The sequence below is a fragment of the Leptonychotes weddellii genome, chromosome 12 (genome assembly GCF_054177405.1).
Source record: "Leptonychotes weddellii isolate Sample4059 chromosome 12, ASM5417740v2, whole genome shotgun sequence".
Taxonomy (NCBI): domain Eukaryota; kingdom Metazoa; phylum Chordata; class Mammalia; order Carnivora; family Phocidae; genus Leptonychotes; species Leptonychotes weddellii.
Genome location: NC_138380.1, coordinates 78,796,052 through 78,812,184, shown reverse-complemented (window position 1 = coordinate 78,812,184; position 16,133 = coordinate 78,796,052). Strand labels below are relative to the sequence as shown.

Genomic DNA, 16,133 nt, shown 5'->3' with positions numbered 1-16,133 from the left:
CCCACCCCCCCCGTGATGTTGCATTTTATAAAGAAAAAATTGCCAAGTGCCACAAAGATGCTGCTTTGAGTAATTGTATCACTCCAGGAAATGTATCTGCAAATGATCCTTAACCATGTCCCAGATGTCTGCATGGTCTTCGAAGTACTCGGCCACCATCTCCTCAAGTGGATCATCAAGTCCAATTACCAAGGCCTCCCAGTACGTTGTGTGAAGAGTATCATTCGACAGGTGAGGATGTGAGGGCAGCCCCCGCCCGCCAGTACCTCACTGGCTAGCTTTTAACGAAAATTCCTGTCCTTAAATACACACACACACACACGCATACACACATGCACACACATAAATATAATCCCTGTTTTACAAATAAATACATGTATATTACAGTGCATAATATTTTGAACTTGTTACATCAACTTTATATTTATTTAATTATATGCCATTCTGTCTTGTAAAGAGGGCAGTGTGTAAATGTTAGGCCTGCATTTCTTTTGATGTATTGACCTTTTTTTAAGGTAAGTAAAATGGCATACTGAGAAATTGTTTTATCTAATATCATTACTATGAAATGTCCCACTTAGTTCCTTAGAAAATAATTCAGAAGAAATAGGTAATTTGTGTTTGTTTACTATTTCTGTGTATCTTTGGATGGAGGCTAAATGAAAGATAGTATGAGGAATGTTGAAGTTATATAGGGAGTATTGTGTTAGATTTGTACTCTGTTCAGTTGCCTTGACAAAAGAAAACCTTTAGCTGGGGTCTGGTTCAGGGAAGATGTTCCAGCAAGTGTTGATAGAATGAAAGTATACACATATGGAAGATCTCCTAATTAGAAAATTTACCAGATTCAGTTTTCTGCATGGAATACATCCGTCTGTATTCCTCATTGCCCTTATAGCTTACATTAGGAAAGTTGCAGATATGACTTATTCTGAATTACCTGTTCTGATATCATGGACAATTGCTGTGGATAATTCTGCAGAGTACATAATATATCGGGGGGGTTGTTTGGTTTGCTTGAGAAGAGGATTAGGTGATTGGGCGCCCATCCCTTGTGCCCTAGGCCCAGAGCTTAAGCTAGACCTACTTCGGGGCTTTCCAGACTTGAAATATAGGCCCTCGTCTACAATTCTTACATAGGAAAAGAATCAGGGAATGATTCACAATTAAAGAATTGTGAATTCAAGAGATGGGTGCCTACAAGAGAACCTTCCTAACAACTGTAATGTAGATAGTATTTGCATACATGCATATGAGTAGGTTTTAAACCCATTTTATAAAGATTTTGGAGCTTACATTGGTTTATGAAAGCATCTTAGATTTTGCTTATGCATTTGTATATAGGTAGCATTGTTTAGTCAGCCTGAGTGTTCACCATTTATCTTTGTTTCTTTGCATTGCAAATTGGCAGCTTATCTTCTAACATTATAGATGTTACACGAAAAGAGAGGCTGAAGAGAAAAGGGCGCTCTGCCTTGGCTTGGCAGTGAAATATTGTTCCCGTACACAGTATTATGTTGGGTATACGTGCATGCCGTTTGCGGACTTGTGGCCCGCTTTGGATTAATAATAATATCTGTTCCCTTTTAGATTTCAGATAGTAGTGTTTTAATTTATTATTTTAACATGGTTAATATCTCAAACCAAAAAACAATTTCCCTTTAATGTGGGCCCGGGGAAGGGGGGACGGTGGCGATTAACCTTATTTGGAGTTTTTGATCCCTAAATGACACTTTGGTATTTATAGCTATTAGTGGCAACTCTGAACTCTAAAAATCATCTTGTTAAAAAAAACTGAAAAAATGTCTTAATTATCTCTGATAAATCCTGAAAAGATTTACATATTCTAACAAAAAGCAAATAGAGAAACCCCAGCTCGCGTGTATTTCACATAGGTCTGTCGTCCCCTGGAACCCTGTACTTTAAAGGTGTCTGTGGTTACCATAGGTGACTGACCACTGCATAGCCCAGGCTGGGCCGTGAAAGGAGGTGACTTCGCAGATGAGCCATTGATACTTACTTTGTGTTCCAGAACAGGAAAACAAAATGCAGGCTTTCTCAGCAAGCAAATGAAAGTGTCTGTAAATCTAAAAATGAAATTCTTGGAGTTTAATGGAATTTTCATGGGTCCTTGCTGAATGAACAAATGATTTTAATGAGTGCGTAATTCACACACACTGTGCTTTGGGGACTGAGAACTCTTACAGTGCTTTATTGGTCTAGAAAAATTTCAAGGTGAAGTTTTCATTTTCTGTACTTAATTATTGTAGGCAATATTTAGAATTTTTGCTTTTAGTGTGACCCACCTTTAATTTTATTTAAGAAAAATATCGATTTTGGATTTCTTTCCCTAAACTTATAACTTTTCAAAGTAGTAAATTGTTGTCTATCCCAGTTAGTAATCTGTAATTCCCTGAAATTCCCTTCATTCCCTTGGATTCAGCCTGTGGATTCAGTATTTTTGACTCCTAGGTAATAGTGGGAAGATGCTTTATTAATAGACCTCACAGTTTCAGTGCTTCCCAGAACAGACAAGGTAGACCAGCTCTCTAAGACTCTGTCACTGTGTGGCCTCCCTTTCCTTCGAAGTCAGGTGTGGCTGACCTGGTTCCAGTCTCTTGTCGTCGGTCACTTGGCGTGCCTCACTCATCACCTAGCCACCTTCCCTCCTGTGCCCTGCCTTCTATTCCTGATCTTTCCGTTTCCAGCACCACCGTCCTTAGTTCAGACCCTTTATCGCCTCCGGCCAGTACCTTTTCATGGGCTTCTCTCTTCTCTTCCAGAGGCCTGCTCATCCTACTCCATTTCCCTGTGCCAATTTTTTCTCCTTTCCATTGGCAGTTACCTTCCAAAACAAAACTTTGCTTCATTTAGAAACCTTTAGTGACTTTCCAGTGCCTGTTGTCTGAAGGTTAATGTTTGCTTTCAGGAAGCTACATGTGGGGTGAGAACAAGCTTGGGTTTTGGTGTCAGATGGACGCTTCTCTAGCTAGAACTTAGGCTAAGTTCCTTAGCCTCCTTAAGCCACAGTTTCATCCTGAGTAAATGGGAATAATAAAGATACTTTCCTTGCTGATTATTGTTACACGTAAAGGGATGCTACTATTGATGATTATAGATTTTTATTCAGTGCTACTTAGTATGTGCCAGGCATCATTTTAAGTACTTTGCAAATTTTAATCCATTGAATCTTCACAATAACTCTATGAAATAGGTATTTTTACCCTTCCATTTTATGGAAGAGGAATGGAGGTGGGGAGAGTTTAAGTAACTTGCCTGCAGCCAGGAAGTGACTTTAAAAAAGTAGTAAGCTGTGGAAGGGGCATTCATACCCAGAGCATTTGGCTCTGGAGCGCTTACCTTTAGCATTTTGCCAAGTAGCATATGATACCTTTAGAATCGTACTTGGCCTAATGTCCAATAAAAGTTAAATCACTGTTCTTCCTGTGAACCTGTTTAAGGTTTTCTCCCATCTGATATCAGCCTGTATTTCCCCTTGCAAACCCTGATTCAGCTTTTATCTCCTGGCAGGTCAATGTTTCCCCATTGATCTTTTAACTAGGTAATGCACGTAAGTGTTCTGAAATGTTAGGTCCTTCAGGTTCCCAGTTTCTCTCCCAGAGTCAACCAAGTTACCAGTCTCTTATGAGTGGTCAAAGATGCCTGAGCATTTATAAATACATGCAGATTTACCTGATGTTTTATTCATAAATTTTTACTAGTTTCATTTTGTAGGTATTTTAGAGAAAGTACTCACCTGACTCACATTTTTTAGCTGCACATCTTTGATCATTTCTTTTGTCGTAGGCTGCTGGTAATACCACCCTTTCTTTTCTACCCATGCTTTGAAAGACTCAACCAAAATCCTGTTTCCATGACGAAGCCTTCCCACACTACCCCAGTTAAGAATGCTCTTTCTTCCCTCCTCGGTCTGGCTGCGGCCTCCATTTGGGCCTTCCCTGATGATCGTAGCGTCTTAACCATATACACCCCAGTTTCACAGCCCTGGCACTGTTGACATTTTGGCCTGGAAAATTCTTTGTTGTGGGGACCTATCTTGTGTATTGTAGGGTGTTCAACAGCATTCCTAGCCTCAACCAACTAGATGCTTGTATCAGCCACCACCACCCCAGCTGTGACCATTTTAAAGGTCTCTAAACTTTGTCAGATGTCCCTGAGGAGGCGGAATTCCCTCCGGTGGAAAACCACCGGAATAGGGGTAGGTGCCCTGCCAGCAGGCTTCACTTCATATTATACCTTTGGCACTTACTGTTTTGTGACCCTGATCCAATGATGTCACCTCTGTGAGCCTGTTTTCTCATTTGTAAAATTGGGATGGTAATAGGTCATTTGTGGAGATTAACATGGAGGGACTGATGACAAAGCATCCAGCGAGGTGACCAGCGTGAAGTAGCCGGTGTGTCTCCCCACCTGCGTTGTGAGCTCTTGGAGTTACGAGCTGTGTGTGAATCCTGTGTGTCTTTGGAGCTTCCTTCATGCTGGAGGTGGTCAAAGAGTGTTTTTGGTAGGTTGTCTTTTCTAAAATGAAAGAAGTATACGTTCCTCTTTTTATTCTATAAAATGCCTCACTTTCTCTGATTTGATGGGCTCATGGACCAACATTACCACTCGCTTGTATTTTAAAAGTAATGACATAATTGAATTATCTGTCTTTTCAGGGTTTCCCGTGCACTGTTCTCAGTCCCTTGGTCAGTTCTTAGCTGTCCTCCTATGGTCCTGGTGACCGTGTGCTGGGTCGGAGAAGGGCCATGCTGGTGGTGTCTGGGATGCCGTGTGCCTCCTCTGATTTTCCCAGACTGCTTCTCTGGCTCAGGTGTGGAGTCTTAACGTTGGTCTGTTCACCCCCCAGCTTTCATTTCTCCTTTTTAAATCAGCTTTAGTGAGGTCTGTTTCACGTCTTGCTCTTACTTCTAAATCCAGAAGAAGAAACAGGTTGCTAGTGTTGGCCATGTTTATTTGTGGTGCATGAAAGGTAGGGCTTCTTCAGATGCTCCTGCTCTTCTTTAAACGTGGCTTTGACTTGCTTATATGTTGAAAGGGTATTTTACTTTTTAAAACTTAATGGTTCAATTCATTGCCCTTTATAGGAACCTGTAAGGAAGTGGCTTCTTGGTAAGGGCAAGGCCGTGAGTTTGGTGACTTTGCTACAGTACTGGAAAAACTAGCAGTCGCAGCTTGTAGCTCTGGATTTTTAAATTCTTATTACTCTTTTCTATAACTCTGATTGTCACTAGCATTTACAATGCTCTTTGACACCCACTTTTTAACGCGCTGATTTGAATTCAGGTGGTATAATTCCAGAACCCATGCTCTCAACTGCAAGGTCCTGTGAAATGTCTACATGGAAAGATCTGGGAGCATTTAGGTTATAGCATGTGTTTGTGAAAAGTGTGCATTTGTGGGTCTGTGGTGGTAAATGGTTTTCTTTGCCTTATAGTAGAGCTGGTAACTAGATTGTTTGAAAGGATAGCCATTAAATGCTATTTACTAAGTGATTTGTAATTGGTAATGTGTGCTAAGGGAATTTGTAAAATGCAGTGCTTTTCCACACCCCGCTTCTGTGGGGCAGGGCTTCTGGGGGCAGATGAAGAGCCTGGCCCTGCTTGGGCAGGCTGAGTCGCCTGTTAGCACTGAATGCTTTTGTCTACACTGAGTATCTATTTACCATTTCATTTATGTCACTGTTCCTAGTTATCAGTGAATTCATGATCACTGAGCCAGGAATCAATGATAGAAGATTAATTTTAAGTTGGTAAACATTTTTTATATTCATTGTGGTCGTACATATGGTTCTATCCTAACTTGGAATTCTTCTCTTCAGAAGGTTGGGTCCTCAATTCAGAAATGTGGTAAGCCTCTTTTCCCAGCTCAGCGCTCCGCGGCGCCCTCTATGTGCTGGGCACGGAGGCTTTCTCTTTCCTCCTGACTGCGTTCAGAAGAACACGGCTGCAGGGTTTTCTCATGAATTCTCAGTAGTCCGAGTCAGAACCTGGAGCAGAAACCTGTTTCATGTAAAGCAGACAAGGACAGTGTCCACTGAAACTTCTGTGTGCGTGCACATCCAGTTCTTGCCCCCTTCCGTAGAGCTGGGATTCCCACACTTCTCCATTCAGTTTAATTGTCAGAATTGTCAGAAGCAGGTTGTAGGGTTGACCTCATGTCTGTTTAGCGGAGGAGAGAGACCCAGTGGGAGCCTTAGCTTTCCTAGTAGGAAAGTGTCTGGGCTTGAGGAGAGCCCCTCTGGTGCCTTCCTCCACAGCACAAGGTGTTAGTATCCTGGCGAAGGGCTCCTGCGTGGGTCAGCCCCTCCTGCTGCCTGTTGGGCTCCCCTGGATGTCGCATTAGTAAGACCTTACAGAGTAAGAGGCCAGCCAGGTCTCCTTGCTGTGTGTCCTTTGTTCAGGTGTGGGAGGAAGAAAGTCCCCAGGTGGTGACTAGAGTCAGAAAATAATTTAGAAATTTGCTCTCATTCTGTTTCTCTTCGCAGTTTAGGGTTTTGGAGAAAGCTTCATTTTCTGGGTGGTGAGCAGGGCCCGGAAGACATCTTTGAGAGAAGTTTCCACAGTTCTCTCAACTCACTCCTCCTCTTGTATCTACAAGATCACGGGAACTATTGTAGCAAGCTGTGGTAGAGAGGAGTAGGTTTATGTTGTTAACACCAGTAATAGATGCTCTCTGCCATCTTCATAGGTGTACAGAAAGAAACCTGAGAGACTGTCTTGACCAAGCCTCTTATTTTACAGATGAATTTGAGGTCAGGGAAGGGGACTTGCTCTGAGCCATAGCTAGTTAGTATCTGAACCAGAAATGGGGGCTCCTGGCTCCCAGCTCTGGTCTCTGCCTTCACTGATAAGCTGCTGCTAGCCTGCACGTCTGACTTCACAAGGAGAAAACTGGCCCCTGCTTCTGAGGGTGTGATCCAAGCGGAGCGCCTCTGCATGAGGTGCAGGCCTGTCTCCGGGCCATCTGTGCTTGCCCTGATCTCAGCCCTCATGGCTGCTGTAGAGTCAAGCCGATGGCAGGCAGAGGATCTCCATGCAGCCTCTGCTGCCTCCTGCTGCTGAGGCTAAGTATGTTTTTTTAGGCAAGAAAGACAAATATACTGGGCCTGGCAAGTGCAGGAAACACAGAAAATTAGTAAAGGCCCTTTTAACTCTGTTTTTCAGATTTTGCAAGAGGAGAGCTATCCTTGGGCATGAAGCTTGATTCACTGCTTTTCTCTTTTTTGTGCATCATCATAGTTACTCTGCATAAATGGTTATGAGATTGCCCATCATTACTGTTTATTCTGGATTCTGGGTTGCTTTATTGCTTTAAACTTCACTGGCTGAGAACAGAAATGCCATTTTTCAAAATAACCATTCTTTTTAGTCTACAGCTAAAGACTTTTAAAAAAAATTGTAGTTCAGAATTAAAAGAAATTATGGCATCAGAATTTCATTGCTGGGATGTACCACAGAATTTATCAGGGATAGCCCACTCATAGGTGGGAGAAATGAGACCCAGAGAAGTTTCATAAGTGACTTAGCAAAGTTAGTTACTTAGTCAATGTCAGTACAAGTGTTCTGACTTAGTTCAGTTCTCCCATTTATTTTGAGCTTCCTGTGAACTAGACCTTGTTTTTTGTAGATTTTCCATAGATTATTTCTAATTCTTAGCATATTTCTACTTAGTAGATATATTCCCCTTTTTTAAAAATATGGCAGTGGAGGCTCAGACAGTGTAAGTACCTTGCCCAGTGAGTGAATGATCTGGCAGCAGTTTAGGAGTGGCGTGAGTCCCAAGGTCGTGTTTTAACACCACGCTGTGCTGTGTCTCAGCTTTCATTTAAGACTTGCATTATCTTAATTACCTTACTTAATTTGTCTCAGCAGTCAGTTCTTTCACTGTGTTCATCGTCAGACATCATAAGCTGTCCTTCTTAAGGAAAGGTAACCCTGTTGCATGCGATTGCAAATATTTTAAAAATCTGGAACTTAACTTCTTGCTGAGAACACTATGTTCATCTCAAGTGCCTCCTTCTCATCGGGAACTCATGAACACATTTGGATACTGGATCACATTAACTCTTACTTGTGTAGCCTCCCACACAGTAAAACAACCTGACCACCACGAAAGAGCTAAGGTGGAAAGATAGGAGTGACTCAGGCATGAAATGGTGGTGAAAAGATACTGACATTTTTACTTTGAGTTAATATTTGAGAATTGAAATGCAATTTCAGTTGGAATAATTTTAAAGTTTCTCAGAAATCTTGTTCCTTTCCCTCCATAGGTTAGAAATCATTACTGTTCCTGTCTATTAATTTCTTGTATTCTCAGAATCTCTCTTGTTATTCAGATACAAAACTTCTCCATATTATTTCAGTTTGAACAAAGAAGATGCATGAATGTCAGTGAATAACATATAGGCCCCTTGGATTGTGTTCCCATCAGGATTATAACCTAATTCTTTATGGAAACGTCTAATGAATCTTTCTTCCTGGTCCTTTGATGTTTTAAACATAATTTAGTAGTTCTAATTGCAGTACTATAGCAAACATTAAATATTAATTTTAAGGCAAAAACAAACAAGTGCCTTTCCTTCTGTTTTTCTGGTTTTTCATCTGTTTCACTGTTTTGGTGCTTACTAAGAACTTGTTTGTTACCCATGATTCATCTTGGTTTCTTTTCGGCCAATCCCTTTCCTCCTCCTGGCATAAGACGGTAAGCTGTCTGGAGGACGTAGGGGCTATAAGCCCCAGGAGACAAGGAGCTTCATTTATAGGCCAGACACCTGGAATTAGGTGCATGACCTGTTCCGGGAGCTTGACTGATAATTGGTCAGTTGAAGTCATGTAAAAATACTTTCTAGGGAAAGTTATTTTAGATGGGTATAGAGATTTTCATCCTGTTTAAGAGATGAGTTTTCCTTTTCTCATTTTCCTTGTGGAACCTCTGTCCGCTCTTTTCCCAATGCTGTTGTTTGTTAAGGTTGTTTAGCCATTTACAGTAGACAGAAGCATTGGGCTGTTGCTGAGAACTTTCTAGAATTAGAAATACATATAATGGATACATATTATGTGTCTACTGGTTGTGTTTTGCCCACTTTCTTCTCTGTTGTGGACAAGACCCCTAAATGATTTAAAGTGTATGATGATATTTATTAAGTGCTAATATTTACTGAGCATGTAGAATTTTTAATGTACAGGAGCATGATGGGAATATTTTAAAAATATATTTTTGTTTATGGGAAGAATTGAAAGATTCCTCTCTAGCGGTGCCTGGGTGGCTCAGTCGTTATGCATCTGCCTTCGGCTCAGGTCATGATCCCAGGGTTCTGGGATCGAGCCCCACATCGGGCTCCCTGCTCTGCGGGAAGCCTGCTTCTCCCTCTCCCACTCCCCCTGCTTGTGTTCCCTCTCTCACTGTGTCTCTCTCTGTCAAATAAATACATAAAAAATCTTAAAAAATTTTTAAAAATTAAAAAAAAAAAAAAAAAGAAAGATTCCTCTCTAACGGAAATAATTCCAGAAATACTGTGGCCTTGTATTTAGGTCACTGCACTCTGTAAGTTTTGTGGGTTTTGTTTTCGTGGATATTTTAGTTCAGCAATTTCTTTGAGTTCAGTGCTATCATGTGGTCTGGATTCCACAGCTGTTTAATCCTCCTTTCGTGCAGTATTAAAAATGTATACACATCATTAGACATCACAGAGATGGAGATCACACATCACACCCACTAGGGTGACTAAAATAAAAAAGATAGATAACAAAGTGTAGGCCATGACAAGGAGGGTGGAACCCTCATATGTTGCTCGTGGGAATGTGACAAGGTGCGGCCGCTGTATAAAACAAGAGTTACCCCATGACCTAACAGTTGTCCTCCCCAGTATACACCCAAGAAAAATAAAAACGTATGTCTACACAAAAACTCATATGTGAATGTCCATAGCAATATTAATTGTAGGAACCAAAAAGGGAAACAATCCAAATATGCATCAGGTAAATGGCTGAACAAAATATAGCATATCCAGTGGAATATTATTTGGCAGTTACAAGAACAGAAGTACACGCTACACATGGATGGACCTTTAAAACATTATGCCAGTTATAAGAGACCACTTTGTATGATTCGGGTATATAAAATGTCCAGAACCAGCAAATGTGTGGAGATAGAAAGTAGATTAGTGGTTGCCTAGGGCTGGGGAGCTGACAGAAGATGGAGAGTGACTGCCAGTGGGTAGGGTGTTTCTTGTTTGGGTGATGAAAATGTTCTAATTTACATAGCAGTGATGGTGCACATCTAAAAACCATGGAATTGTCCACCGGAAAGGGTGAATTGTGTGTAAATTACATCTCAATAAAGTTGTTATAAACAAAGTATAGGTACAGATGTGTTTGCTTCCATGAACATAAAGAATCACCAGAATGATGCACATTGGTTGCTTATGGGAAGGTGCTGGGCTCCTCTGGGGCCCAGGGCAGGAGGGAGACTTTTACTAAATACCCTTTATGTCTACTGTATTTGGTGCCTTGTGATTATGTTACCTATTTTACAAATGTTGAACAACGAAGGTATTAATAACTCCTGTCTTCTCTTGATTTTACTATGACCAGGTCCTTCAGGGGTTAGATTATCTGCATAGTAAGTGCAAGATCATTCATACTGACATAAAGCCGGAGAACATCTTGATGTGTGTGGACGATGCGTATGTGAGAAGAATGGCAGCCGAGGCCACCGAGTGGCAGAAAGCAGGTGCTCCTCCTCCTTCGGGGTCTGCAGGTGAGGGGCCTGAGCCGGCTTTGTTTCAGTTTGTTTGGGGGCAGGGAAGGCCAGCAGAGCCGCCCACCGAAGGCACCTGGCTCGGTGAGTCAGACGTATACCTATTAGGGACTTTCGGAAGAGTCGGATTGCTAGAAATAAGGAAAGGAAGATGCCCCAATTAAATTATGCTTCAATATTTGAGTTCCTTAACTTTGTCCTTACTTAAAAGTTTGTTTGAAATCTTACGAGCTGCTTCATCTACACTGGAACATTGTCCTGCACACCTGTCTGCGGAGTCTGATGTAGCAATAGCTTGCTTGTAGCCGACCTATAGTCCTCAGAATTCTTCTCTAGTTTCAGGTTTGTTAGAATGCTTCCTAGTCTCCAGTTAGTCTTCCTCAGTCTGAGTCTAACTGGTGGGTTTGAAATCAGTTACAAAAGACCCAAGGGTGGGAGAAGGCCGGATGCCTTGAGTATTGGCATCTAGAGTTTTCCGTCTGGTTTTGACGGAGTGTCACGGCTGCAGTGACGGGACCACTCTCGCCCTCTCTTCCCGTGACCCGCACCCTAGTGTGTCACATCAGGCGAGTGTGCCGCTGAGGGGCTGCAGCCCTGTGCCTGACAGGGCTCTCAGGAGAGGCACCACCTCCTAGTCTTGTTTTCCACCAGCAGGGTGTTTCTTAGATCAGAGACCTGTAGTCCATCAAGTTGTTGATGCCGGCAAAGACTGGTCATGTGATTTCTAGAATATTTTATTTACTTCCACTGTACAGACTTGCCAGATAGTTTTCAAACACAGATGTACATCTCCTAATACAGACTGTTCATTTTATTGTCTGTAAAACTGATTTGGTTAGATGACTATGTGACATTTGTGAACTCTTCTCCGTTTTCTTATCAGTCAGTGCTTTGGGTATTTAATTTTAGATAAATAAGAGAAATGGCTCCATATGAACAACTACCACTTTGCCTTTGCAGAGCCAGTCATTTGTTTGAGTTGGGTCACCTTTCTTTAGATCTCTGTGATTAAGAAGCTCTGATGTTTAACCATTTTGAAGTTGGATAGCCATTTAAAAGGCAATAATTACCTTCATTTTACAATTCAGATTACCTGCGTAAAGATACAGATCTGTTTTCCTCTAAACATTCATTTTGTTTCATTTTGTTTTAGTGAGTACGGCTCCCCAGCAAAAACCCGTAAGTACTTACACGTACACTTATATTCACCTCCATGTTAAAAGCAACCGTTCCTTATCCAGCTTTTCAAGTTATAACATTAGTCTCTGCTTCTATCTGCAACAGTTTTTCATTTAAGGTTGTTTGGGGGCAATGGATTGTACCTTTTTTTGTTACGTTCTCAATTGTAGATCTTTACTACATAGTAATATAAAAGACAGGCATACTTATAAATGCTCTGTATCCTTGAATATACAAGACTGACTGTTTCGATAAGTTGAAGTGATTTTTTAGAGTTGGAATAGTTTGAGCCTTTCCACATTTGATCTTCATTTTCCCTGTGCACTTTCTGGGGTGCTATTGGCTGAGTCTGGTGAAATGTGATGTGATCCAGATAGAGTTTGAAGTGTGATTATTAATAAAGCACTTAACATTAGTTCTGATTTGCCTCCAAGATACCTACTCTTCTGAAGCTTGTACTCAAATTTGTTTTCCAGCCAGTAGTCAAATGTGAAAGAGTATTGTCTGTCTGTGGTATGAAACAAGCTGCTTGGAATTAAATCTTACCCCAGTGTCCCCAAACCTGCTTAGTTCCAGTAGAGGATAGAATCTATATATATATCTTGAGCTGATGAGTCACTTACAGGTTTTGAAAGAGCTTTATGAGCCAGAAGCATGCGAAAGGAAATGTTGAGAAATTGAGTGTGCTACCAGCAGCCCTCGCTTTGGAATGAAAGTCCCAGTTCAGAGGGCTTGTCATAATTACGCCGCCTGGCTTGCTGAGGCACCGGGTCAGCGCCCCCAGGCCTGCTGTGCTTGGAGCAGCTTGTTTCGATGCTTGGTTCTGTGGAAGGACTGCAGGCTGTCCTTGCCGGCCCTTAGCCAGTCACGCGGCCTGATCGGAGGCAGACTGAGACGGTGGCTCTTTCTTTTATTCCTCACTGCTGACAGTTTCTCCAGTCCTGGCTGTTGATAACAGCTCGGCGTGTGAGGCCCAGACACCAGCAGTGCTGTTGACCAGCAGGGAGGGCACTGTGGCTGTGTCGCCAGGCATTTCTTTCAGGGCGCATAGTTGGGTAAGACGGACAGGAGAGGAGAGGAGAGATGTTAGTTTGTGGTCTAGGCAGCGACCAAACCTGCAAGAGGTGCTTCTTGGCTAAAGGCCAGAGTGGCTCAGCATTTTCCATTCTTAAAGTCGAATTGAAACAGATTCTAGGATGGCAGCTGTGTGTCCCTCTGCGGGCAGGGCCTGCTGGTAGCCCCCTTACTGGATGCTAGGCTGCTTCTGGTTTTACTGTAACCCTAAGCACGAGGTGGATCTCGTGTCTGGGCATTCGGTGTTCACAGATAGGCCCTGAGGAACCAGGACTTGTCCGTTTGCCATGCTGCTAGTGCTTGTATTCTTACGTGGTGCTTTCACGAGGGGCCGGCTGACCTGTGGTATTTTCTTGCCATGTTGTAGATAGGAAAAATATCTAAGAACAAGAAGAAAAAACTGAAAAAGAAGCAGAAAAGGCAGGCCGAGTTACTGGAAAAGCGCCTGCAGGAAATAGAAGAATTGGAGCGAGAAGCCGAGAGGAAAATAATAGAAGAAAACATCACAACAGCGGTACCTTCCAATGAACAGGACGATGGATACGGCCCAGAGGGGAAACTCAAAGCTGCCGGCTTCGAGGATGCGGCCGAGGGCGAGCCTGCCAATGACAACGGTCAGTCTGCGCGGGGTCCTGCAACTTCCTTACTGGGCGCCCGCCGGGTCACCACACAGGCTCACTTGGTGCTGCTGCTTCGGTTGTGAGGACGATTCTTTCCGGCTCCTGGTTGGGGAATGTGGGAAACCGTCTGCCACTTCATTTATAAAATGAATGCCAGAAATATGTTAGTCTTTCAAAATAGAAGACTTCTAACACCATGTCTCGAGCCTGCTAATGATTGTTCTTTATTTTGTAATTAACCTTTAACCTAACAGTAATGTACCCACAGACATTTTCTGAAGATTGTAGAAGAGAGGGAGGAAGTGGAAAGGCAGCTCTATTTATAAATAGTCATTTCTCCCCAAATCTAGCGTTTAGCCAGTTATTTACTAAATGAAAAATAAGATTTAGAAAACTCAAGATCTTACTTACGTAGTACGTAAATCAAGCACATTCAGTGCGCTTGGCTGGCTCAGTCGGTGGAGCATGTGACTCGATCTCGGGCTCATGAGTTCAAGCCCCATGTTGGGTATAGAGCTTACTTGAGGCGGGAAAAAAAACCCTAAATTAAGCACATTTAAAATTGTCTCTTGTTGGAGGAAATATGTACCTAGTGCCGCTGTGTTAAGGAGAGTGACACATTCTGATTCTTAACCCATCAACTTTTTAAGGTGAGGCTGAGGACCAGGAAGAGAAAGAAGACACTGAGAAAGAAAACACTGAGAAAGATGAAGATGATGTTGAACAGGAACTGACCAACACAGACCCTGCGTGGATAGAATCCCCCAAAACCAACGGCCATATTGAGAATGGTCCTTTCTTACTGGAACAGCAGCTGGATGATGAAGATGATGAAGAAGAAGACTGCCCAAATCCTGAGGAATATAACCTTGATGAGCCAAATGCAGAAAGCGATTACACATATAGCCACTCCTATGAACAATTCAATGGTGAATTGCCAAATGGACGGCATAAAATTCCTGAGTCACAGTTTCCAGAGTTTTCCACATCATTGTTCTCTGGGCCCTTAGAACCTGTGGCTTGTGGCTCTGCGCTTTCCGAGGGATCCCCACTTACCGAGCCTGAGGAAAGCAGTCCATCCCACGACAGAAGCCGGACGGTTTCAGCCTCCAGCACTGGAGATCTGCCAAAAAGTAAGTGTCCCTCCCCACCAGGTGTCTGTTTTCAATGGCCCGGGTATCCTATCCTTGACACACGCGGTGAAGGGAATTGGCTGGAGGTGGTCACGTCATGTATGTACACATTAACCATTTTCATTGTATTACTGTTGTACTCCCGAATAAGTAGTGTAATTTAAAATGTATTCGGTGCCCCTTAGGCTTCCTCTTGCTTTCTGAGTATCAGTCCCATTTCTGAGCTTCTCTTACTCCTTACAGTTAGTGACACCTACGGTTGCAAAAAAAACTTCACGGTCCAGCAGGTTACACGTGCTGTAGCTTTTATAGAATATGTAGTTTATAATTTGTACTTCCATCGGATAGGTTATATTTAGTTTTTGGGTTTTGTTGAGTTTCGTTTGTATTCAGGGAAAAAATATACTTGCCTTTGTCTGTATTGAGGAATTCCCTTATTTCGATGGTTGTTCCTGATTGTAGAACTCTGCTGTTGAAATGTTAAAGCCATTTTAAAGGAAGTGGCATGGATTTTAATGTGATTCATTATTTGAACCTCTGTCCAACCCTTATTTTGAGAGTGAATGCCATGTGACCTATCTCTGCCTGTGCTATGCTAAGGGACTCCAGTAAGCAAACGCGGGGCATCACCCGGATGGCTTCCCTTCTAGCCCACAGAGAAATAGCTCAGAAACCTCCTCTGTTCCCTCTGCTGACAAGAGTGTTTACCACACGATGAGTCAGTTGCACTGACCCAGCCCTGCAAAGAGCACGAGGGATCCCGCAGCCCTCTCAGTCCAGCAGGTGGGAGACCTGCAGAGCCCTCATTGGCTCTAGCTAATCATCCTAAGAATGTGGGGGTTTTTTGTTTTTGTTTTTTTTTACTAGGGTAGACATATCCTGTTCCTTTTTACTTTTACCCCGACCGAGGATTCTTTGAAGGTGCTTATAAAATGCTCTCACATGGAAGGTAGGTTCATCTAGGGAAAGACCCACCTCTGTGTGTCTCCTTCGCTCTCACACACTACTTCTGACACCTTTGGTCACTAAATGTGTGTGTAGGGTGTTTTCCCTACACCAGAAGCTTTTCTGACACCAGCTGGGTGTCCTACAATTTAACTTAATTCTGACACTATCTGGAGACAGCATCAGATGATTCCACAGGTTAAGGGCTCAGTCCCAGGGACGTCTGGACAGCTCAGTTGGTTAAGCGTCTGCCTTCAGCTGGTTATGATCCCAGGGTCCTGGGATGGAGCCCCGCACTGGGGGCTTCTCCCTCTCCCTGCCACTCCCCCTGCTTGTGCGTGTTCGCACTCTGTCTCTCTCTCTCTCTCTGACAAATAAAATCTTAAAAAAAAAAAAAAAA

The 16,133-nt window shown here is 42.7% G+C and overlaps 1 protein-coding gene across 3 annotated transcripts in view; it reads left to right on the top strand.

Moving 5' to 3' along the window:
• The first annotated feature begins 8 nt into the window (after positions 1 to 8).
• Positions 9 to 16,133, top strand: part of SRPK2 (SRSF protein kinase 2) — a 37,130-nt gene continuing 21,005 nt past the window's right edge. For all 3 annotated transcript variants that reach the window (XM_081800672.1, XM_081800671.1, XM_081800670.1), the window contains exons 1-5: positions 9 to 231; positions 10,617 to 10,782; positions 11,936 to 11,961; positions 13,403 to 13,649; positions 14,306 to 14,788. In XM_081800672.1, coding sequence (XP_081656798.1) covers positions 91 to 231; positions 10,617 to 10,782; positions 11,936 to 11,961; positions 13,403 to 13,649; positions 14,306 to 14,788 — 1,063 coding nt within the window. In that variant the 5' untranslated portion in view covers positions 9 to 90. The remainder of the gene's footprint in view (positions 232 to 10,616; positions 10,783 to 11,935; positions 11,962 to 13,402; positions 13,650 to 14,305; positions 14,789 to 16,133) is intronic.